The sequence below is a fragment of the Gracilinanus agilis genome, chromosome 1, assembly GCF_016433145.1.
Source record: "Gracilinanus agilis isolate LMUSP501 chromosome 1, AgileGrace, whole genome shotgun sequence".
Classification (NCBI taxonomy): domain Eukaryota; kingdom Metazoa; phylum Chordata; class Mammalia; order Didelphimorphia; family Didelphidae; genus Gracilinanus; species Gracilinanus agilis.
Genome location: NC_058130.1, coordinates 219,425,234 through 219,450,692, shown reverse-complemented (window position 1 = coordinate 219,450,692; position 25,459 = coordinate 219,425,234). Strand labels below are relative to the sequence as shown.

Sequence of the window (25,459 nt, the reverse complement as noted above, 5' to 3'; positions counted from 1 at the left end):
GGAAAAGCAAGTGGTTGGAAAAAAAAAAAAAGAATTATTCTGTTGGGTGAGGGGTGAGAGGGATGTGGAAAAGGAGGGCTTCCAGACCCCATTAGCTAACTTGAGTTTCTCAGAGTTCTAAGGTCCTCGAATTCAATGCTCCCTCTTAGACAGTCAGATTCTTATTCTTCACTGTGCAGGATAGAATCCAGGTATCATCACTGCTTTTGGTGCAGCCAAAAGCTTAATCAGGAGAGGGGAAACTCTCTTTTAATCAATCAATCAGCAAGTATTTATTTATTATTTGATATGTTCAAAATTCTGTCTATAGTAGGAAGACAATTCATGAGTTAAATATTATTCATTATGAATTATCTCTTACCATTATAACTTTGGGGTGGGAAGCAATGGACAGCAATAGAAAGTATTCACTTTATACTAAATGCTCATCAGATGGAAAACACAAATCATTACATAGCTGTGTTCCATTACAAGTAGGATATAGATAGCAGGTTTTTGTTTGGCTCAACAGAAAGCTGGGCAGCCCAGAAAGGGTTTTTTTTTTTTCAACTTTTACTTTCTGTCTTAGAATCAATACTAAATATTGTGAGAATTTATTTTTCATATGCTGTATTAATTCTTATATATTTGGGAGAATTATTGCATATTCCCGTGTCTGGGATCTGGGTCAGAGATACTATCTAGTGTTGTTACTTTTTTTGCATTTTCTTTGTACTTGGGAATCTTAAAGAATGTCTTCCTTTTTAACAGAATTTAGTTTATAAATGAAGGAGACAAGAATTCTGTTCCTGTGTGACCTGTCCACCTGTGGGGATGGGGAAAGGTGGATAAATTGATGGACCACCTCTTATTTAGCTATCATCAGTTAAAATGTCTTCGGAAGGTCAAGGGAGGGGATGAATAATGAACTCCTAAAAATCTATTTCTTGGGTTGTCTGATGCAGCTCAAGGTCATCCTCTGATAGTGAGAGAGCCATGGAGACCTATATCATTTCATCAGTTATGATGGTGGCCTGATCAATAAACCTCATATAATTAATAAACTTGTATTCTTACCCAAAAATCAGTCTCTCTAGATAATTTTAATGGTAAAGATATCAGTTCCAAGGCAAAAGAGCATTAAGGGTTAGGCAATTGGGATTAAGTGACTTGCCCAGGATCACATAGCTAGGAAGTGTTTAAGGTCATATTAAACCCAAGACCTCTATGTCTCTAGGTCTGACCCTATCCATTGAGCCACCTAGCTGTCCCACAAAGGATTTTTATTTGCCACCTTTGCATGAATCTGAATAAAGAAGAATGCAAAAAGAAAAGAGAATTTAGTTTTTGATTGGCAAAATTAACAAGGGGACAGGCCTTCATTAGGGTCCTTTTTGAAAGGAGTGGCAGCTGATGTGGTAGATAGAGAGGGTAGCTTTTGGAATTAGGGAAACCTGGATTCAAATCCTACTTCTAACATACTATTGTGTGACCCTGAACAAGCTTCTCAGTGCCCCTGGAATCTCTAAGACTATATTACTCATTTACCTGGGAGTTCCTTCACAGGGAGTTCACCATGCCAATGAAATGATAGGTTGCGAACAACAACAAAATAAATAAATAGTGGTTAGGGTAACAACAGTATGTATGTGTGGAAGAACTTCAACAGTTCAGAAGTATAATGATAAAACAGATGATTGTGAGTGAGAAAACAAGATGAAATGAGCATATAGAAGAAACTGAAAAGCACCTTGAAAATTTGGGATAGACTATGTGTGATCATACAGCTTCTAATCATTAGGAATTTAACAGGCTTTACTAACTATGTAGCTAAATTCCTTGGGTATGGGGCAGTGGGGTGTAGCAGAGGGTGGTGTGGAAGAGAGAAGGAGTAGAGGGGGGGTGGAGAACAGAAAGTTTTTTTCATTAAAAATTTTTCTTTTGGAGATCTTAGAGAAAGGAATGAGAATGAGTGTGGAGATGGGGAAGGGTACCAGAAAGGGGATAATAACTACTGATGAAGAATTTGAACCCTTTCTTCTGATGTGAAGTGAAAATAAGATTTGCCATCACTGAAATGACTGTGAGCTCCAAAGGGAGTGACTATTTTTGTACTTTTATTTATTTCCTAATATATCACTGGCATTTAATTATAATTATTACTAACAACTATAATAATAGAGGTAATGTAGTATGGTGGATCAGGTACTGGGTTTGGAATTGGGCAGACTAATTGGGATTAGATTCTTCCTTTGATGCAATCTAACTCTGTGATTCTGGGCATATTGATTAACTTTTCTCTACCTCAGTTTCCTCATTTCTAAAATGAGGGAGTTGGAACCCTAAGATCCCTTCTTATTCTAAATCTATAATCTTATTTTTTTAGGATGGACCTGTGATTTGATTGCCCAAAAGTACAAATGACATTAAATATTAAAGGACAATACAGCCAAGTTAATGGTACAACAGATAGAGTGTCAAGCCTAAAGTCAGGAAGAAAAGAGTTCAAATTCAGTATCAGACTCTTATTAGCTTGCGACTTGGGCAAGTCGCTTAATTCTGTTTGCCTCAGTTTCCTCACTTTTCAAATGAGCTAGAGAGAGAAGGAATGGCAAACCACTCCAGCATCTTTGCTAAGAAAATCCCAAATGGGGTCAGGAAGAATTGGACAGACATGAAAAAATCAAAACAAGAAGCAAGCGTGGGGGCACACTAGTACACACTGCTTATAGAAGAGGCTGAGGCTGGTAAATCTACTTGAACATGGTAGTTCTGAGTCATGTTGAGTTAAAATCTATTATAGAGGGCCACCAAATTGCCTAGGCATGTGGTAACCAATCCAGGTTGGAAATGAAACATATGAAACTTCCCGTGATGAACACGACAAGGACTGGTTTGTGAACCTCCCCCTGAATATGCCGCTTGGGCAAAATGAGACCAAGTCTCAAAAATAATAATAGAAATATCAGTCACCAACTTGTTCCAAGACTGTTTCTTTCTGAAGTTCAGTACTTTCTCCATCAAAAAAGATGAGAACTAAAAATGAAGGGACTTCCTGCAAACATTGCTATTAGTAGATTTTCTTTTTAGGCTTCACTCCTGACCCTCTGAATCTTCTCTACTATGTTCTTACTGCCTCCTCTTTCTGGAAATTCACTCCTCCTCTGAACTTCTCCACTAAACTGTCTCTGCAGCCCCTTCCTCTGATTGCTTGATTCTTTCCAGAACCTCCATTAAAAATTTTTTTAATTATTTAATATAATATTCATTTTTCCTAATTACATGTAATAACAATTTTTCACATTTGTTTTCCAAAATTTTGAATTCTAAATTCTCTCCTTCCTTCCCTTTCTCCTCTCCTTCCTCCCTAACTCAACAAGCAACTTGAACTAGGTTATACTTGTATGATCATGCAAAACATATCTCCACATTGGTCATTCTGTGAAAGAAGATTCATACAAAACTAAAACAAAACACACAAAAGAGTAAAGTGAAAAATTGTTTGCTTTGATTACATTAGTTCTTTCTTTAGACTCATCATGAGTCTTTTGGAATTGTCTTGGATCATTGCAATGGTGAAAATAGCCAAGTCATTTATGGTTGATCATTGTACAATATTGCAATTACTGTGTACAATATTCTCTTGGTTCTATTCACTTCACTTTTATCAGTTCATGTAGGTCTTTCCAGGTTTTTCTGAAATCATCCTTCTCATCATTTTTTTAATAGCACATTATTATTCCATTATAATCAAATACCATGACCATTCAGTCATTCCCCAGTTGATGGGAATCCCCTCAATTTCCATTTCTTTTCCACTACACAAGAAGCTGCTATAAATATTTTTGCACAAAGGGTGGGCACAGTTTTATAGCCCTTTGAGTATAGTCCAGGGCATCCATTTTAAAGAAAGTCCTCAATACATACATATATACAAAAAATTTTAAAATAAAATTTAAAAATCCCTCAAGCCAGCCAAGTCTACATTCTTCTCCAAAGCTCCATTCCTGACTCTCAGGACTTTCTCTACCATGCCCCCTCACACCAGGACTTTCCCCTACCACTCCCACTAAGGTTTTATGTCTTGTCTTTTCCATTAGAATGGAAGTTCCTTGAGGACAAGGACTGTTTCTTTTTGCTTGTACAGGCATCCCTTTCACATCATCAAGGATTCAAGTTCCCCATTGATCTGGAAAATCTGAATAAAATTTTTTGTTTTTCCTTTTGTGCCCGAAAAGAATTCTGAATTTTTTTCTTTCTCTTTTATGGGATATTTACAGTACCTTATATGCATTTCTGAATTTCTAAAATTTTTCTGTTATCTGCTGGCCTTCAGGTATGGCTTCCTCAAAACTCCCCCAGAATTTCCATTTAATTTATTATACTGACCGATAACATATCAAAACTTCGATGAAGAAAGTCATGATGTGGAAGAGATACTCGTATTTGTATTACAGTGTTTAGCACAGTGCCTGACATATAGTAAATGCTTAATAAATGCTTGTTGACTTGACAACTTCCAAGTTTCTATCAGGCATTTCTATTTTTTTTTTTGACTTGGTCTTCTCATTTTGCCCAAGCTGCATATTCACAGGCTGTTCACAAATTAGTCCCCTTCTCTCTATCTTCAAGAAGTCTGTGGTTTAGTACTTTCTTTCTTCTTCAAACTTAAATTAAAAACAAAAAAACAAAAAACATTAAGTCTTCTTCCCTAAGTGAGCAAAGTGATAGGATGGTTTTCCTGGACCATTAGATTTTTGTTTTCCTCAGACAAATAATTCCACACAAAATTCTAAATTCCTTTAAAAAACAATTTTTAAAAACCACTTACCTTTCAGTTCCAAAGCAGAAGAGCAGTAAGGGCTGGGCAATCAGGGTTAAGTGAATTGCCCAGGGTCTCATAGCTAGGAAGTGTCTATAGCCATATTTGAACCCAGGTCCTCCCAAAAATTTGTAAATTTTTAAGCTCCATACAGCTAATGATCTCTTCACTTTTCTGTTGGCTTGTCATTCATTGGTTTAGTTATTTATTGAGTACCTGCTATGAACAAAGCAGTCTATTAGACATAGAAGGGTGATTTGGTATCTAATGCCCAGTCTCTGCCCCCAAACTATTCATAACAGCCACAAACAAGATTACATAATGAGTCAGTAACAATAGAGGATGATAACACATCAGAGATAAGGTAAACTTTTGCCAATTAACAAATAAAAAATAAATCTTTATCAGGAAAAGTTGAGGTCAAATTCTGCCTTTGAGGTTTATTAACTATATGATTCTGGGCATGTTATTTAGCTTTTTCTGGGCTAATTTCCTCATCTTTAAAATGGGGATAATAATACTTATTGTTGTGGTGAGGTTAGGGAGGGAGGGAACATTATGAACTATAAGTAATTAAGAAAGATTTTCCTGGAGGTGAAATCTGAGAAAATCTTCAAAGACAATTTCTGGAAGTGAGAAGAAGGAAGAATAAGCATCAGGGAAGCATAGAGAAAAGTCTGAAGATGGAAATGTATAGGATCTTCTTGGACAAAAAGTATAATAGAATGATGGGATAGGAGTAGAGAATAATAGGAGAATAGTGAAAAATAAAGTTAGAAAAGTATTGGGAACAGAATGAAGAGAATCTTAGAAGCCAGGCTAAGGGGGCAGCTAGGCAGCATAGTGGATAGAGAGCCAGGCCAAAGTCAGGAGAATCTAGGTTCAAATCTGACCTTAGACACTGCCTAACCTTGTGACTAACCTAGTTTGCCTAGCCTTTGCCTTTCTGTCAGAGTTGTTACTAAGACAGAAAGTAAGGGTTTAAAAAAAAAAAGAGGAAGAAGAAGCCAAACTAAGAATTCCCCATAGGAAATGGGGAGCTGGCCTTGGAGTCAGGCAGACATGGGTCTAAGTTCTGCCTGTGATACATACTAACTGTGTGATTATTGACAAAATAAATAAATAAATAAACAAATTAGCCACTTACTATCTCAGTATTCCAGGCAACTTTTTAAGACTATAAATTACAAATGAGTTCTTGATAGGCTTGAATCAATGGAGAGAGTTTCCATACCAGAAGTTCCTCACAGAGATGAACCCACATGTCAAATCAATAAATGAGCTGTTGAAAGCTTTTTTAGCAAGGGAGAGATATAATGAAACCAGTGTTTTAAGAACTGGGTACGGTGAAAAGGATAGATTAGTTGGGCAGAGACTAGAGGCACTGTGATCAGTTAGGAAGCCATTGGGGTGAAACTAGTATGAAATTATGAGGGCTTGAACAAGAATGGTAGAAGTTGGCAATGAAAAACATGGCAGGAATTTGGGAGACATTACAAAGGAAGACTTCACAGGACTTGGTCATTAATTGAATATTATGAGAGTAGCCCCATGCAAAAATCTGGAGAAAGAAAATGAGCAATCCTGTATAAGGAAAAGCAAGAAGGCAAGCTTGATGGCACATGCCTCTGAAGACTTTACCTAAATTATATGTAGTTCTATCTTTATGAGCCTGTAAATTGGGCAAATTCAGCCTGTAGAATTCAGCAAAGAACCAGGTCTTCCTAATTCTAATCTCTTTCCACTACACCAGAGTTTAGTATAGTGAGTGACAAAATATTTAACTTGGCTGAACTGAATTCGTGGAACATTCAATAAGGAGCTTACAGGTTTCTTTGTTATTTGTTTCACTATAGTTATGTTTCACTATCTTTATAACCCAAGTATCTCTCCCTGTACCACTCCCAGGGAGAAAAAAAAAGTCGGCACAACTGATGGACACCATCGAAAAAGTCTGAAAACATGTGCTATGTATAACAGCTCTGAATCTCCCACATCCATGAAAGGTTAGGTTGTGGCTATCCTCTTCTATACATTAAGGAAAGTCCTTTGTGATATTTATAATTTTGTTACTTTTACTTTTGGTTTTTGTTGTTGTTTTAATGCGTTTACATTGTTGTAAATGACTACATTGTGTATATCGGTTCCCAAACTCTACTTACTTCACTCTGCAGTCAGTTCATATACATCTTTTCATGCTTTTTTGTATTCATCATACACATTTCTCACCCCACAATAAATATTCCATTATATTAATGTACTACAATTTGTTTAGCCATTCTAATTAGGCATCTACTTTGTTTCCAATTCTTAGCTCTCATAAACATGCTGCTATTTTTATTTTATTTGCTATCATATTTGGAGTATTTGTGGACTTTCTTTTTATCTATGACTTCTTTGGAAGTAGATGCAGCCTAGATTTTTATTCCACCCACGAGTACGTTCCTACCACCTTTTTGCCTGCAGGGGGCGCTATGACTGATACCTGCTCCCTTCATTCCCCACCCTCCCTCCCGCTGCAGAAGTCGCTCCTCACCCCCGCCTCCCTTAGCCGCTAAGGAGGTGGGCAGGGCCTCCAGGAGCGACCGAATTGCCCTCCAATTCGCTCCCTTAACCATCAATCCCGGGATTTCATTCCCGCCTACGTCACATGACGCAGCCCATCATGGCGACGGCGGCGGTGGCGGCAGCATTGCTGCTGCTGGGGCTCCGGGCTCCGAGCAGCGGCTGCTGAGAGGAAGGTGGCAGAGGCGGAGGCGATAGGGGCCGCATCTGCAGTATCAAGCGACAGACCCTGCGACGCTGATGGGAAAGATGCTGTTTCCGGGGCTGGAGCGTCGGGGACGGACCAGGAGCCGGGCCGGGATTTGGAAACAGCGATTTGTTTTCAGGAGCCGGCGCGGGCGCCGCTGAAGCAGTCGAGGGAGGGAGGGGAGAGCAGAAAGGAGGGAGCGCCCGCGGACCGACGGACCGGCACACAGCCTGACCGACAGGCCCGGGGAGCCGGGATCCAACACCTGCCGGCTCCGGCCGCAGAGACCTCGCCGCAGCTGCCGCCTCCACTTGTGCGGGGGAGATGCCGGGGCCGCTGGGCGCTCTCCGGCCGCAGCCGCCGCCTCGGCCACTGCTCCTGCTGCTGCTGTTGCTGCCGGGCGCCTGGACCGCGCCACTTCCGCAAACAGGTGCAGGTGAGAGGAAGGGACCCCGCTGCTAGGGTCTTGGAGGAGGCCAGGGAGGGAGGGCTGAGAGAAACCGGGGGCGGGGGGGGGGAGGGGAAGGGGCAATAGTCTTGAAAAAGAAAGGGGAAATGGGATGTTTTTATAGAGCAGGTTGGAAATTGGGATGCCACCTCGAAGACTTTGTCAGGGCGAAGGGAGGGAGGAAAAGGGAAACAAATGGGAATCAACCCGACATCTTCTGGGGATAGAGGGGAGGAGGCTGGGAAAAGCCTGTACCGCAGGAGAGAGGGCAAGCTGGTGAGGGGAAGGCGTGAAATCTCAACGAAACGAACCTTTGGTTTGGGGTATATTTGTTTCGGGGAGACTTTGAAGCTGCATTGATATGGGGAGAGAATGGGGAGTTTGGTTAGGAAGATAAGGATGTGTCGAAAGGATAGCTAAGCTTCTTCCCCCCTCTCTCCCCCTCACTGTTGCTTTCCGGAAGCAACTGCAGTACCAGCTCTATACCTGTTGTACGTGGGTTCGGAGCCTACATCTCTGCACGGCAATTTAGCTTCCTTGGGTTCAGAGCTCTCCCTTTATGGCAGTTGAGCTTCCTTTTCTTCCTTTTCTTTTTTTTTTTTTTTTTTTTCTGTCATCTACCTGCCTGCTTTGGGATTTTCACTTCTTTTGTTGCAAGAACGCTTTAAAATCTCGTCTTCATACTAAATTGTAAGTGACTAAGGGTAGCCCTGATTCTTCTATAGCTTCTTGAAACTTAATTGTTTACAATTTTAAAACAAACGTTTAGGTTTCTTGTGTTTAAAAATTTCCTACAAAATAAATTAAGATGACAGTTTTGAACCTTTTGAGTAAATTATCTATTTGTTGAAATCATATAGTCAGAATAAGATGTTTGTACAATTATTGGGAATCCAGTCTAAAGAGGATTAAATTTATTTTTGTAGTAATTTCATTTGTTTTGTTTTTACCTCTTTCTTCCATGATCTATGTTGGGGAATTGGTTGGGTTTTTTTCCCCCAAGAGTACATCGACCCAGAAAAACAATCTGCATTTGACCCCCCCCCTGCCCTTTTTTCCCCTTATATTTACAGTAATTTGCCATTCTATATGAATCGCAGCTGGTTTGAAATAAGAGAGACAGATGTTAACTATTTAGGGACCTTCTTAGGGTTTATCTTTATTGAGTGTCAAATTGTCGGAAGAAGAAATTTTGGAAAGCAAAAAAGCCTTTGTAGAATTAGTACCATTAATTGATCATATTGAATTTAAATGTATATATTCAAGAAAGCTTTGGAGAAAAATCTACATTGAGACAAATATCACTGAATTTGATCCAACTTGCTATTAAAAGAATGGCTTTTAATTGAGAGCCAGTTATAGGACCAGGGATTGGACCTGTGATTTCATTGATACAGGAAACTACCAGATGTGGAAGTCCTTCTACCAATATAGATTACTGCCACTTTTGCAATTTATAATCTTTAAGAATTGCCTAGAATGGCGAGAGATTAATCAACTTGCCCAGGATCACAAAGTCAGTAATTTTCCCTGAAGGAATTTGAGCCCAGACCTTCCTGACTGAGAGATACAACTGCCTAGACCAAGCTTACTGTAAGGGGAATTTTGTTTTCTTATCTAGTAGATAAAAAGAAAGGTGAATTTTCATTTTGCCCAGAGCAGATTGATATAGCATCCTTAAAGGCAAAAGAAAGAATGAAAAAAGAAGGCATAAAAAAGGCATTTGAAGCCAATTCAGCAAATATTTAAGATCCTGTTATATACTAGGTACTATATAATAGACTAGAGATAAGATTAAAACAAAACAACTTGAAAGTCCTGCCTACTAGGAGCTCCTAGGAAGAATGTATCAGGGATTGATTGACATAAAGAATGAACAGAAGGCTAGTATAAAGGTTACTTGTAGGTACAATGATGGTACAATTGTCAGTTCTCAGGATGTCTGGGGACTTCTTTTTTAAAACCTTCAATGGTCTTCTAAAGTAACAAAAACTGCCTATTTGTGAATTCTATATAAATGTCAACTCCTACCCTTCAGTACTGTAAATTCATGTGGATGCTTAACGTATAAAAGAAAATGAAATATAAAAGAAAATGAAACGGGGCAGCTGGGAAGCTCAGTGGATTGAGAGCCAGGCCTAGAGATGGGAGGACCTAGGTTCAAATATGGCCTCTGACACTTCCCAGCTGTGTGATCCTGGGCAAGTCACTTGACTCCCATTGCCTACCCTTACCACTCTTCTACCTTGGAACCAATGCACAGTATTGACTCCAAGATGGAAGGTAAGGTTTAGGGGGGGAAAAATGAAACATCGGCTTTTGCCTGAATAGTATAAAAAGGAAAAACTTCTAATGTTCTGGATTCTTATACTAAAAATCAGGCTACAGATATAAATAATAAATATTGCTTTATAATTTGTTGGCATCTAGGATTATCATGTCAAGTTTTGTAAAAATAAAAAGTTTTCCCAGTAGATGATCATCTTGTGATATACTGAATTCTTTTGATTAGAGGGCTTAACTAGATGAAAGATTTAACTAATAATTATCAAGGTAAAATTCTGGGGAAATGACAGACTCAAAATATAACATACATTGTCTTGTGTAAGACAGACTTCTCAGTGAATATATACACGTGATTGGAATCATCAAATGTTGTAAAAAAGGATAAATACCTATCTTTTTTTTAATTGGTCATTTGTGCTTGCCATGGTCCTAGATTCTAGGATTGCAGAAACAAAAATGAAATAGTCCCAACACTCAAGGATATGTCTTTCTAAAAGGGGAGACAATATGTACATATATAAATATATACAGATATATACGAAATAAATACAAGGTAATTTTGGGGCAAGGCAGCAGCTGTGGTCAAGAATCAGGAGAAGTTTCATCTCAGGAGTGAGCTAGTCTTCCATCTGATCTTTGAAGGAAACTAGGATTGTAAGGGATGGGGTAGTATATTTTATGTATGAAAATGAAGAAATGCATTTCGGCCTTTCAGAAGGACAGCCTGTTAAAAAGTCAGGGAGTAATGAAATTGGAATTGTTAAGGACAGTTATGGGCAGCTAAGTGGGTATTAGAGTACTAGACCTAGAGTCAGGAATATTCATCTTCCTGAGTTCAAATCTGATCTCAAACACTCATTAGTTGTATGACCCCAGGCAAGTTTCTTGACCCTATTTGCCTCGGTTTCCTGGTCTGTCAAATGAGCTGGGAAAGGAATTGGCAAACCACTTCATTATCTTTGCCAAAAAAAAAACCCAAATGGGGTCATGAAGAGTAAAATAACTGAAAAAAGATTGAACCAAGGTCAGTTGTATCTTTTATCTAAATCCTTTATATAGACATTTATTGCTTTTCTTTTCCTTTTGCTCTTTTTTGGGGGGGAAAGGGAAAGATGATTAGCATAGATTTTCTTTTACATATACAAAAATTACAAAGCTATTAGGTATCATTTAGCCTTGTTGAGACTTCTCATTATTCACTTTTATTATTTATTACTACCCACTGGCTTCACTGAGACTTCCATATGTTAAAAAAAAGATAATGGTAGAGAAGTAATTTGAAATAATAAGCTAAAATCAAGCATTAGAATTTTCTTTGAATTTCAAGTATTTTTAGCCATGTCTCTTTATAAATGATAGTCATCATGGATAAATAAATGTCACAGAAAAGCCAGGAGCTTGATTTTACTTAATTATTTCAAATTCTGAAAGTCATTTAATTATAATGTTTCTGAATGGTTATGGTAAATATATGGGTTGGGCTCACCTATCAGGCCAGAAGGAGTTTGCTTCATAAACCTCTTGGTTCTTTCTCCCTTTGTTTTTTAGAGATGCCCTTGAAGCCTATGAGCTGGAGTCTTTTTTTTTTCCTCCTAATCCATATTTCCTGCAGGTCTAGTGTTTTCAGGCAATCTCATCCTAGATGTCTTCAGGGGGAAAAAAAGTAAAAAGATAAAATTCATTGTTATAATATTTCTGAAGTTAAGTTTGAAATTTTTTTCCTGGACCTCCGTTTTCATTAGATTCTGCTTATCTTAGCATTTATCTATATATGCATATATCTTTTATATCTGCACCATTCTCAGACTTCTTACCAAGTGGAGAGACTTTAAATTGTTTTGAAAGATTGAGTGCTTTCTTATAGAGAAGGCTCTTCTATAAGTACACAGTATCTTAGTGATATTAGGGCAGTAGTTAGGCAAGGAAACCTACTTCTATTGTTCCGTGAGATATTAGGTCACAGAGTACAGAAGAAGCTTTCAGCAGTTCCAGATAAAGGACTTTATGGAAGTCTCAGTGAAGCCAGTGGGAATCAGCTACTGATTAAACTTGAATATGTGAAACTGGGGCTCTATGGTTAGACTAAACAGAGACTTGTAATTTTGAAAATGCTTTTAAATTAAAGGGAGAGTGTAGTGAAATGTAAGCTTCAACATATTGATTTTAGCAGCTTCAAACTATTTCTATCATAATTTCCATATAAATGAGTTTTTCCATCTTTGTTAGAGATATTCTCTAGATGATTTAGTTGTAATTATTGTGACTACTTTTAGCATAATGGATAAGAAAAAATATATCTTATAGAAAGCTCAGTTCTAGTATTTTTTAGTTCATCTACATAGGTATATCAAACTCCTAAGTTTTGCTTGTATTGCCAGTGTTGACTTTCTTTTCGTTTCTTTTTTGAGTGAAAGAGTTGTTAGGTCATTAGAGGTTTGTGGGCAGAGTAGTTAAGATAATTGTTGTAGATGTAATGAGGGGGCATTGCAAGTAAGTGAAAAAGGAAAATATATTTTCTCTGGATTATATATCCCAAATTCTGAAACAGTTGGGAATGAATCCTCAAAATAAGACCTTGTGAATTTAGTCCTATAAATAAAAGTATCTGATCAGTATTTTGTTTTGTACTTGCTGAGTTGAGAACTTATATAAAGGCCTGAGTTCAAATCTGTCCTTAGACACTTGTGAGTTGAGTGACCCTGGACAGGTCACTTAATCTGTTTGCCTCATTTCCTCATCTTTAAAATGGAGAGAATGATAGCACCTACCTTGAAGGGTTGTTGTGAGGATCAAATGAGATAATATTTATAAAGCACAGTGGCCAGCACATAGTAGGCACTATGTAAATGTTTGGTGGTGGTTGTAGTTTTAGTTGAGGTCATGGTTATATTTTTTAATTCCCCTCTTCATAACCTGTGCTTGGCTAATAATGGTAAATTGTATCATTTCAAAGAGGGAAAGGGAGCTCAGCTAAGGGAGCCACTTCTAGAAGGGAGGTAACAGGATAGGCCTAGCATTTTTTGGATTAATTCCATTTTAGTCACAAAGAAAACTTTTTCCATGATGTGTTGACAAAAGAAAACCCTTCATGACTAGTATATATAGATTTAATAATGAATTCTTGAAATAATTTTGTACATTGGTCATTTATAGATGGATGGAAGAACAAGAAGTTATTTGAACCCTTTTTTTTTAACCCTTACCTTCTGCCTTAGAATGAATACATTCTAAGGCAGAAGAGGGGTAAGGGCTAGGCAATGGGGGTTAAGTGACTTGCTCAAGATCACACAGCTAGGAAGTGTCTGAGACCAGATTTGAACCCTTCTGTCTCTGGTCCTGGCTCCCAATCTACCTAACTGCCCCCATTTGAGCCTTTGAGAAGAAGTTGTATAAATTCATGCTGATCTCAGTATAATATACTGGGGTTTTATTAGAATAATATGTTATTCTGTTATATGGAATAATTTTGGGGGGATGCATTTCAAAGTTATAGTAGTTCTAAGTAAAAAAAATTTCTGGCTTTAATTGACATTCTTAAACTGAACAAAGATCCATCTAAGTTAAATAGATTGAAGGATAAATACTGAATTCTGTTGGAATAAAACATCTCTGAGGGTTGCATAGTTAAAAATGAACATTTAGTAGACATGCTATCTATATGTGGGATAAAAACAAAGAAATGCAAACTTTTAAAGTTAGTGTGATTTCCACATGGGAAATAGCTGCTCCTGGCTTTTAGCTTTTTGTAGTTTTCCCCCATCTTTCAGCTGTCTATAGATCTCTTTTTTTATATAGTCTAGCTCAATATCTCATTCATAAGGGGAAAAGTATTATGAAATAGGGAAAGTTAGAAAAAGATTCCTAGTCTGAAATGTCCACACTACTAATTACAAAGCTCTGGTTATAAATTCCATTGTTAACCTGTCCTTGAACCTTCTTGTTGACACTCTTAAAAGCAAGCTAAGAAAATATGATGAAGCAAGTATATTAGAGTATTATAATGATATAATATATTTTAAAATTGGAGCCAGTGACTAATTTGGAATCATGCCTTGGCACTGCAATTGTAGCCATACCAACAGGCAGATCAGTGAAAAAACTTTAATGGTTTAAGGCTTTTAGCAGTAATTAATATAGAAATTCTACTTTTCATTCAGAATTAATATTTGAACTTAAAAAAGAGATAAGAACTATTGTTATCACACAATCTAGGTACTTAAAGCCATGATATTGAAATTGTCCTTTCTGTTTCCACTTCTGTTACCCTTTTCCAAGCCTACATCACTTGCAGTAGTCTAGGTATGAATAGTCTTCTATTTGCTCTCATTGTTGCTGGTCTCTTGCCTTCTGTGCTCTGAAATCTTTAGTGACTCCCTATGGTCTACAGAACAAAATGCATATTCTTTAGCCTAACATTCAGATTGTTAGGCTGACAGCCTGAATTCTTCCTAAGGCATCCAACTTATTTCATACCAATCTAGAAGTATATATAATAAACAACCACATTGTGATGCAAAGAGGAACATTTTTTTACAATTTTTTTTTATAAATAAGTGTAAATGTGCCAAGAATCACAGTTTTTAGAATATAAACATTCATGTAGCATGGATGATATTTTAAATGGGAAATCCTTGTCCAGTGAGCTATGGGTTGCATGCTATTAAAATAACTGAATCACATCAATATTGACATTCTTTCTGTAAATGAAGACAGAAAGCAAAAGGAAGTTGCAGGTAAATGAAAGACTAATGGGCTTTCAAATTTCATTGAAAGGCTTAGTTTTACTGCCCTACTCAAGCCATATCTGGAATGGTATTCAGAGCATACATTTTAGTACAATGGAGAGTTTCTAGGTTAGGGCAAATATATTGGTGAAAGGCCATCTTCTATGAGTCTATGAGTTATATGAAAGTTATTTGAAGGAACTGGAAATGTTTAACTTGGATAAGTAGGAGACCTAGGGAACTAGAAACAGAGGGTGAAAGTTGGAAAGAGGCAACATTCAGGCATATTGTTTTAAAAAAAAACTTTGAATGGTTTTTGTTGTTCATTTGTTTCAGTTGTATGCAGTTCTTCTTGATTCTGTTTGGTTTTTCTTGGCAAAGGTAGTGGCTTGCCATTTATTTATCAGCTCATTTTACTGAGAAACTGAGGCAAATGGGGTTAAATCTTGCTTAGGGTTACATGCTAGAAGTACCTGAGACCAGATTTGAGCTGAATTAAGATGAATTTTGCTGATTCCAGGCCCAGCACCCTAACCACTACATCACCTAGTTTCCTAGAGCAACCCCGAAATTGAATGTGTTGCCTCAGAAATTACTGGGTTGCTCCTCCTTAGAAGTGTCTTAGCAGAGGTTGGATGACCACTTGTCAGGTATGCTATAGTGAGATTCCTTTTGTGTATGGGTTGGATCTCAGGTTAGTCCCTTTTAGTTCCAAAATTCTACAGTTCTGTGAAAGGTAGTTAGTTCATAGAGTGGCAAATAAAGGAGTTGGCAGTTTTTGTTTTTAACTTTTTGAAGATGACAAAAAAATACAGTTTCATGGCAATCACTTCATATTATAGTACTTGTGATGAGAATTTCCAAAAAGACCACCATGAAGATAATAACCCTTGTAAAGCCTGAAATGATAGAGACAATCCATGAAAAATTTAGTAAGGATCTTCAAGTTAAAACAATGTTTAATACTTTAATACTTGATGATTTCAATGCAAAGGAAGGCATAGGCAAAAATAATGAAAAATGTTGGATAATGCGGTTTGGCTTTAAAAAACATAAAAGGGCAGAGGTTTGTAGAACATACACACACAAACCAGATGCCTATATATCGTGAATATTTTCTTCGGGAAAAGAATCAGGGCATGGCAGCACCAAGTAAAATATCAAGAAATGGAATTAATTATATCAAAATGGTTCTGAAGGAACAAGTTTACAGGTGTGGGAGTCAGTTATCTTTGTGTAGTCAAGTAATCAACTTTTTTTAGAGCAAAGATCAAATCAAAACTGAATTATTAAAAAAATTAAGATCTGAAATGTCATTAAAATGATTCCAGCCTTTATGTAAATGATACTGAAAAATGGGAAATGGAATAGACTAACAATTTCCCAAGGATGTAACTAATTTCCTAACATATAATTCAGTCACCTCAATGGTGAGAACAAAAGAGCTTAGAAACTGCCTTAATCAGCAGGCAGATAATCTCTTTGCCAAACAAATAGATGTGGCAGCTGAGGATCTAGCTATACAATAGAGATCTAGAAAATAAGTTCATATGGAAAACTATTACAGAGAAAGATGATCAAAGATTAAAAATTGTATTTGCATCAGAAAATATTGATAAATGATATAAGGGGGGGGAAATCTTGTAGAAGAGCTTGGCAATATTAAGCCCAATGAATCCAGATCATCCTGAAGACATTTAGGGATAAAATTGAAAGGACCACACCAAACAGATAAAAATGGTAGAAATTTCTCACACTTCAACCATTTCTAGACCATGCTACCTGTACTTTTGCCATCCTTCTCATCCTCAAATTCCTCTGACCATAAACTCTGTCTTTAGGACCCTAGCCCCTGGATAACCTTAAATTTTATCTTACCTGGAACCAGTCCTCCTTATTGCTTCCCAATTTGAACTGCCTTGCACATTATTCTCTTCTCCTTTATATATTGTTTTCTCCCATTAGAATGTGTGCAGCTTGAGGGAAGAAACTTTCTTACTTGCTTGTACTTGTAGCCCCAGTGTTTAAACACAATGCCTGATATGTAGTAAGCGTTGATAAATACTTTATCATTCATTCTTTCATTCATACTCATCATTTGTTCAATGACGAGTTGATTCTCTATATTGCCCAAAGAAGATAGGTTTCTGAGTATTTGGGGGAAAAACTACTTTAGTTATTACTACTACTGCATTTTTTTAAAGGTAATCGAGAAAACATCCTATATGCCTACTTTCCCATCTTTGGAATTTTAATGAAAATAATTTATACATAGATCAGCAACATTAATATAGATGTGAATAAGTGAATGAGTTGAATTTTGCAGAACATATTGTATAGCAGTCTATATCTTTGCAATCACAAAATGACTAACAGGTGTATTAAATACAATGTTTATTGCTTGTTGACTTAAACAGAATTTTATTTGGTAATACAAATTTTCCTTCAATGAGATATCTCTCACATTTGTTAAAGTCATGCAAGGTTCCTTGAAAGATACAGCAGAGATAAATTTTTTCCAACCCTCTAATTATAAATGTCAAGCGAGGAGTGATGCAAGAATAAGTATAATTGTTCAGATGTGTTTGCCACTCTCAAGAAAGATGCTCAGAACAGAATCCACATGGAAAAGGGTTTCTTTATAGGTGGTGAGATCCTCCAGATCCATACTGTCTCCTTCCCTTTCCTTCCCTTCTTCTTTCCCCCCTCCTGGAGCTGACAAGCAATTCATTCTGAGTTATACGTGTATTATCATGCAAAACATTTCCTTTATAAAACCAAAACCTCAAAACATTTATCCAAATAAAGAAACAATAAATCATATTGTTTTCATTTATATTTCTACTCCATCAGTTCTTTTTCTGGAGGTGGATAGCATTCTTTTTCACAAGTCCTTAGAAGTTCTAGATCATTTTATTTCTGTTAGTAGCAAAGTCTGTCACAATTCGATTGTTCCACAATATTGCAGTTACTGTGTATAATGATCTCCTGGTTCTGCTTATTTCACTCTGCATCAGTTCACATAGGTCTTTCCAGCCCTTTTTAGAAATCATCTTGTTCATCATTCCTTGTAGCACAATAGTAGAAGAGAATTGATTGATTGTAATTAGGGATCAGAAATGGTATGGCCTCTATGTCTTAAGGATTGTCTAGATTTTCGGAGATCAAGTTAAATAATATTCATGAAATATTATGTTGTTGTTCAGTAGTTTTTCAGTTGTGTTTGACTCTTCCTGACCACATTTGGAGTTTTTTTTGGCAAAGATAGTGGAGTAGTTTTCCATTTCCCTCTCTAGATTATTTTTCAAAGAACTGAGTCAAATAGGGCTAAGTGACTTCTCCAGGGTCACCCAGCTAATAAATGTCTGAGGTCAGATTTGAACTCAAGAAGATGAGTCTTATGGATTCCAAACTCAGTGTTCTATCCACTGTGCCACTAGCTGCCCCCAAATACCATGTTAGAGCTGCTAACTTTCTTCAATTTGTAATAATAAATGAATTATAGTTCCTGAAGGATATTTTTAAATAATAAATTTAAAGAAGTAATTCTTTAGTAAAAGTTCATATTTTAATTAGTCATGGTGATGTGTGTTATTATATCAGAATAGCATGTAGTATTGAAAGGCCTCTGTAATCAGAAGATCTATAAAATCTCACTAAGGGAAAAAAGTATTCATTTTAATCTTATAGGGAAATACTTATTAAAAATTGTTTAAGTGTGAAAAATAATCCTGGTTTATTTCATCCTTTTTACTCTTTTCTCTAATTGGCATGTATGTATATTGTATATGCATAGTATTCTTACTATATTTTAATGCTCTATGTGATCACTTGGTTTTGATTTAAACTTTTTTGACCTACAGCCCCCTTTCCAGAAAAAATATTACTTAGCACCCCCTGGGAATTATAAAACTATTTATTGAACTCAGAATAGAATGTTATATAAAAAAAGTGTGACCATCACTGCTTCCCTGGATCACTGCAGCACCCACCAGGGCGCAATGGTGCCCACTTTGGGAATCACTGCTCTAAAAGCTACTAATTTGTGCCCGCCCTTTTCCCCAATGATACCATTACTAGGCCTAAAACCTAGAGAAATCACAGAAACAAACAAAAAAAAAGGATCTGCATGTACAAAAGTATTTTCAGCAGCTTTTTTAGTGGTAAAGAACTGGAAGCTTAGGAGGTGCTTCTCTGTTGGAATGGCCAACTCAAGTTATTATGTAATGAAATACAATGCTATTGTACTACAAGAAATGAAAAAATAGACAATTTCAGAGAGAAACCTGGAAAGATTTCCAGGAACTGATACAGAGGGAAGCAAGTAAAACAAGAACAATTTGTATTGTACTTTTTTTTTTTTTTTAAAACCCTTAACTTCTGTGTATTGACTTATAGGTGGAAGAGTGGTAAGCGTAGGCAATGGGGGTCAAGTGACTTGCCCAGGGTCACACAGCTAGGAAGTGTCTGAAGCCAGATTTGAACCTAGGACCTCCCGTCTCTAGGCCTGGCTCTCAATCCACTGAGCTACCCAGCTGCCCCCTTGTATTGTACTTTTAACTGTCAATTTCTTTGCTGTACCTTTGTAGTACTATTCTTTTGAATGGTGTTTCCTGGAAACTATTTTGGGTAAGCTTGTTTTTTCTTAGTATCTCTGTAGCAATCAGTGACCTGGAGTTGCATTTTAATGTTAGTCTCAAGTAGGAATAAAGGAGGGCCCTGGACAATAACTGAAAGCTTACATCCCTGGAAAGTAACATTTTCCTATATTGAGAGTCTTTCTTTAGAGCCTACATTGTACTGTTAGACAATTTTGAAAGAAGAATTCTGATCAACTATGATTCAAGGGGCCCCAATAATACATCTTATGATAGAGAGATAAAGGACTGATATGTAGAATAGGAAATATTTTTAGATCTTACCAATGTCAGAATTTGTTTTGTTTGACCCTGGTTATTTGATATAAGGATTATACATTTCCTTTTATCCTTTGAGGAGAGGAGGGAAAGGTAGGAAGGAGAAAAATAAATGATTGTGGTTTTTTAAATTCTGCTATATTCAGGATTCACAAAAAAAGTAATGTAGGACTACTTTATATTCACTTTGAGAATAGAAAAAATAGCTGTTTTAAACTAAATAGTAATGGTTTAAAAATAGAAATTTGGGATTTAAAAACTAAAAATTATGATGCACCCACCTATCATCTTATTAGCTGCTCAATTTATAAACTATAAGGTATTTATAATACCCAACTATGTTGGAAAGAATATGTTTATGATGGTTTTTTTGATAAGTCAAATCTCTTTCAGCAATTCTTCTGAAAATAGAGGCTTATTTTCAAGAATGAAAAATTAGAGCATTCTAATAAACCTTTTTTTTAATAATACTTTTCTAGTGGAGCTGACAGGTAAGCAGCATAATTTGTAACATGAATGGGGTTTCTTTTATTATTCAGTAAGAAATAGTTGATTGATCTATAAGGGAAAGTTCAACCTTTGCATCAGTAGTTTCAGATTGTGAATAGAATATATATTTGCAGATGGTATTGGAGAAATCATTGGTAATTGACATTACTGGTTTATTAAGGGATCTCTAAGGTACCTTAAAGTCAGAATGAATTAATGAAAAGGCTATGAGACCAAAAGTCAGAAGACATGATTTCTGGTTTCAGTTCTCCAGTTAAGTAGGTGTTTGGCCTTTAGTAAGTCATTTAACTTCGCCAAGCCTCTTTCCTTCTTGTAAAATGATGAGCTATACTTAAATCCTTTAATTCTTAAGATTCTGTGATTCTAAAATCCTGACAGTTCACTAAGAGATTACTAATTTAGCTGACTTTGATGATCAGAAGTTTTTGCAATAAAGTGAATATTAATTTTTTTTAAAAGAAAAGCATTTTCAACTAAAGATTTTTGTTGTACCTTTGTGGTACCATTCTTTTGAATGGTGTTTCTTGGGGACTATTTTGGGCAAGTTATTTCTTAGTGTCTCAGTAGCAATCAGTGTCCTGGTGTTGCATTTTAATGATAGTCTCAAGTAGAAATAAGAAAGGATCCTGAACAGTAACTGAAAGACTGCATCCTTGGAAAGTAACATTTGCCTATATTGAGAATCTTTCCTTAGTGCGAAATTGCCAGGTTGAAAAGGGAAGAGATTTAATTTAATTTCTCTTGAGAAGAACATAGTTTGCTTTTTTTTTTTTGTAAAAACCAAGGGGGCATTAGTGCTTGTGCAAAATAACAAATAGAGGTCGAGACTCCTTCATTTATATGGACCTGAAATTGGTTATTATTTTGAAGAGCATTAAATTAGCTCCTAAAATAGGTTGGAAGACTAAAAGAAAATGTTTTATTGGATGTGGTAAATTATAAAAGGAATAAATTATTAGTATTCTTAAGTATAGTAGAGACTTGTGAAAAAGCAATATTTCATGCAAAAACCATGATTTAATTCTCCTTTTATATGCTAGAAAGACCTGTATTCATGTTTAACTAAATCTGGGTCCCGGTAACTTAATTGATATCTAGAGAGCTGAGATTTCTCCCTGTCAAAAAAAATTAGTTTAAGAAATGTTTAAAGGAATAAAATAATCCTATATGGTAGGATTTCTGAGCCTGAGGTCTCTGAACTTTTTGAAAAAATGTTTTTGATAATTGTATTTCAAAATAATTGGTTTCCATCGTAATCTAAATTATTTTTATTTTATTCATTTAGAAACATTATTCCAAGAAAAGGTTCACAGATTTCACTAGACTGCCAAAAGGGAGCTTCTTGACACAGACAAAAAAATTAAGAACTTTTGTTGTAAGGGAAGGTTAAAAGGATTAAGAGTTTTTCAATCTAGGAGAGAGATGGGCAGTGGGGGCTTGAAAATCTCTTAAAAGAAAGTACTGTTCTAAAAGGAGAAACTTGTTTGCTATGCACAGAGAGTAGGACAAGATAAAATGAATTTAAATTATAATGAGGGAATTAAAGGTAACTAGCAAGAATTATAGGTTCAGAGACTCCAGAACAGGGAACAGGTTATTAAAAGGAGATTTTGTAATCATAGACTCTGCTGAGGGGCGCAGCATAAGATAGAGGAAGGAGTGCTAGTGTTAGACATGAGTTCAGATTTTGCCTCCTGGTGTTCAATCTTAGGTCACCTAATCCAAGACTCACTTTCCCCATCTGCAAATATTTACCTCAGCAGCATTATGAGATAATAGGTAAGTACTTTATAAGCCTTACAGCCTTTATGTTAGTTTCTCTTATAATCTTTTCAGATTTTTAGAGGAAAAGGCCAAGACCTTTTGAAGGCAATATTTAATCTACTGTGAATTCTGGAAAGCAAGGGAAGATGAGTTAGGTAATCTGACCTCAAGAGATCCCTTTCAGCCTTGATTAAGTAAAAGTGACATTTTTTTTGAGATTGTTACTCCCATTGAACTATTCTAGAAGTTTCCTTAAATTTTTATAGATCAAATTTAGAGAAAATAAAATGTTTTTTGGACGCTAGCTTCCTTCAACAACTTTTCTTATTAAAATAGATTTCTCAGGTTGAAAATATAAGCAGTTCTAACGAGCATAACTGCATTTCTTAAACAGCCAGTAAGCATCAAAAGGAGCTAGCAGCATAGAGGTGCATTGAAATTACCAAATAATATGAAGTACTATGAATTGGACAGCTTCCTTCCTTCCTCTTTTCCTTTAAAAAAAAAAAAGATATGGTAACAAAAGCAATTTGAGGGGCAGGTAGATGACTCAGTGGATTGAGAGCCAGGCCTAGAAATGGGAAGAACCTGAGTTCAAAAACTTCCTAGCCTTGTGTCTCTGGCCAGGTCATTTAACACAGATTCAGTTGCCTAATCTTCACCACTCTTTTACCTTGGAACCAATACTTAGTGTTGAAGGTAGTTTTAAAAAAAACAATCTGTATTCTTTGTGTTTGTGGACCTCAAAGCAGAGTCTGGTTCAGGTCTTAGAAACCTTTGACTTTTCTGGCTAATTTCTGAAAAGTACTTGTATCACATTATATTGACTTTAGATTTCTTTTGAATTCTATGTTATACTTTTCTGATTCAGGTAAAAAATAGACCTCTTTTGAGAACCAGGCCTAGAGACAGGAGATTCTAGGTTCAAAACTGGCCTCAGACACTTCCCAGCTGTGTGACCCTGGGCAAGTCACTTGACCCCCATTGCCTAGCCCTTACCATTCTTCTGCCTTGGAGCCAATACACAGTATCAACTCAAGATGGAAGGTAAGGGTTTAAAAAAAATAGACCTCTTACTTACTGTACCCAAAAAGCTATAAAACTGCAGATCCTTTGGCCAGCAGGACCACTTCTGTGTCTTTATCCCAATGGAGATAAAAGGAAAAGAACCTATATATACAAAAATAATTATCACAACTCTTTTAATGATGGCAAAGAATTGGAAATTGAGGAATGCCTATCAATTGAGGAGTAGCAGAACAAGTTGTAGTATATTGTTGTGATAGAATACTATTATGCTAGAAGAAATGACCAAGGGATAGATTCAGGAAAACCTGAGAAGACTTATTATATGAAATGATTCAAAGGAAGGTGAGCAGAATCAGGAGATCATTGTCTATTAAAATAGCAATGTTGTATTAATAATTGGCTGTGAAAGACTTGGCTGTGCTGATCAATACAATGGTCCACAACAGTTCCAAAGGACTCATAAAAAATGTTATCCACCTCCATAAAGGGGGAGAACTGATGAATTCTTGAGTGCAGATTAAAGCTTTTTCTTTTTCTTTTCTTTTTTTTAAAAATTTTTTGCCCCCATCCCCTCTTTTGGCAACATAGCTAATATGAAAATGTTTTGCTTGACTTCACATATATAATGGTTACCACACTGCTTGCCCTAGTGGTGGGAGAGGAATTGAAGGAAGGGAGAGGATTTGGAACACAAATTTTTAAATGAGTTTTTAAAAAATTAGACCCCCTTTTGGGGAAGAGTATAGAACTTAATGGAAAATGTCAAGAGAAATAAGCAATTTTGCCCAAATCAAAAGGTTTTACTAATATTCTGTTGAAACAACAATCAAATATATAACCTTCCCCTAATATTAGCAAAAATTAGTGATCTGGTAAACCTTGAAAATGATCTTTGCACAGGTTGGACAAAATTGCCCATAATTAGTGCAAGGTGCAGTTTTATTTCCCTAAGCTGTTAATGTTTAGATTATGTGTCATTTTGGGATCTCTGACTCATCCGCTCTAACACCATTTACAGCATTCACAGTACTGCATGAACAAGTATATTTAGTGCTTTGGTTCATTGTCTCTGCCTTTCTAATATTAGAAACTACTGAGACTTGAAATTGCTTAATGTTAACATTATAACAAATGTATTGTTACATTGAGGCACAGAAAAACATTTTAGTGACTTAAGATTCTGTGTGCAGGAAACTCATGATAAAATATAATCACAGTTTGTGGTTTAAAATATTTGTGATGTCATTTCAACACATTCTGTCCCAAGTAGTGTTGACTTTTTCTCCTGACTTCTGTGTGGTACAGTGCAGCTTTCATAGGTATACAAGAAGAAAATATGGATGGTTTATTGTTGTATGCTTATAAATGATGTATTTTCTTCTATTTTATCTCTTTAAATTTGTCTTTGGTTGGCTAGTTGATAAAACAGGACTGGTTTGCATGGCTACAAGCCTTAGTCTTTCCTCATTCATCTCATTCTCCCTAGTTCAGTTTATTTTGCCAGTTCAGACCAGTTTCTTTGTTCACCATCCTTTACCCATTTAAATTTACTGATGTATTTCCTGGAGTGGAAAGGGGTGATAGAAAAGAAAAAGGAGAGAGATAGCCTTTTGTGGGTTCCCTCTCTTCTTTATGTTCCCCATTCTTCTTATTCCTGAAACCAACCTGATGTGAAAAGAAAAGGAATGGATCATCAGGCAACATTATTGCCAAATTTCTCCATTTGTGATGATTGCCAGAATGACAGTAGTGAATGTATCTTATATTAATAAGTGTTCACAATATTTAGATAGGAAAAAAGATACTCTTGGGTATTTCATAGTTCATAGTTCTACATCTTTCTGAAATATTCCAACATTGAGAAAGCTTTGAACATTTATATCATGAGAAAATGACATGTATAAATAAATATGCACATATAGTACATAACATTACTTTATTGTCTTTGCTTGAGACCTTAGAAAGTGAGCCCAGACATTGTGGATAGCTCATTAGTATCTCAAATTTTTACTTTGACACTTAAAACCTATGTTGACACTGAACATATTGCCAAGATTATTACAAATCATTTAGCTTCTTTGGGCTTCACTTTACTTAACTATAAAATAAGAACTAGGTAAGCTCTGAGATCCCTTTCAGTTCTAAATCATTGGCTCTATTAGGATGAAGGGAATATAATATCCCTTCCACTCAGACATACATACCATTGGTGTCATGCTTTTGTTTTAA

The 25,459-nt window shown here is 36.2% G+C and overlaps 1 protein-coding gene across 1 annotated transcript in view; it reads left to right on the top strand.

Moving 5' to 3' along the window:
- Positions 1 to 25,459, top strand: part of LMTK2 (lemur tyrosine kinase 2) — a 194,389-nt gene that overhangs the window by 116,966 nt on the left and 51,964 nt on the right. Inside the window, exons 3-4 of the mRNA XM_044678966.1 lie at positions 7,461 to 7,866; positions 7,911 to 7,989. Of these exons, the coding sequence (XP_044534901.1) occupies positions 7,461 to 7,866; positions 7,911 to 7,989 (485 nt within the window). The remainder of the gene's footprint in view (positions 1 to 7,460; positions 7,867 to 7,910; positions 7,990 to 25,459) is intronic.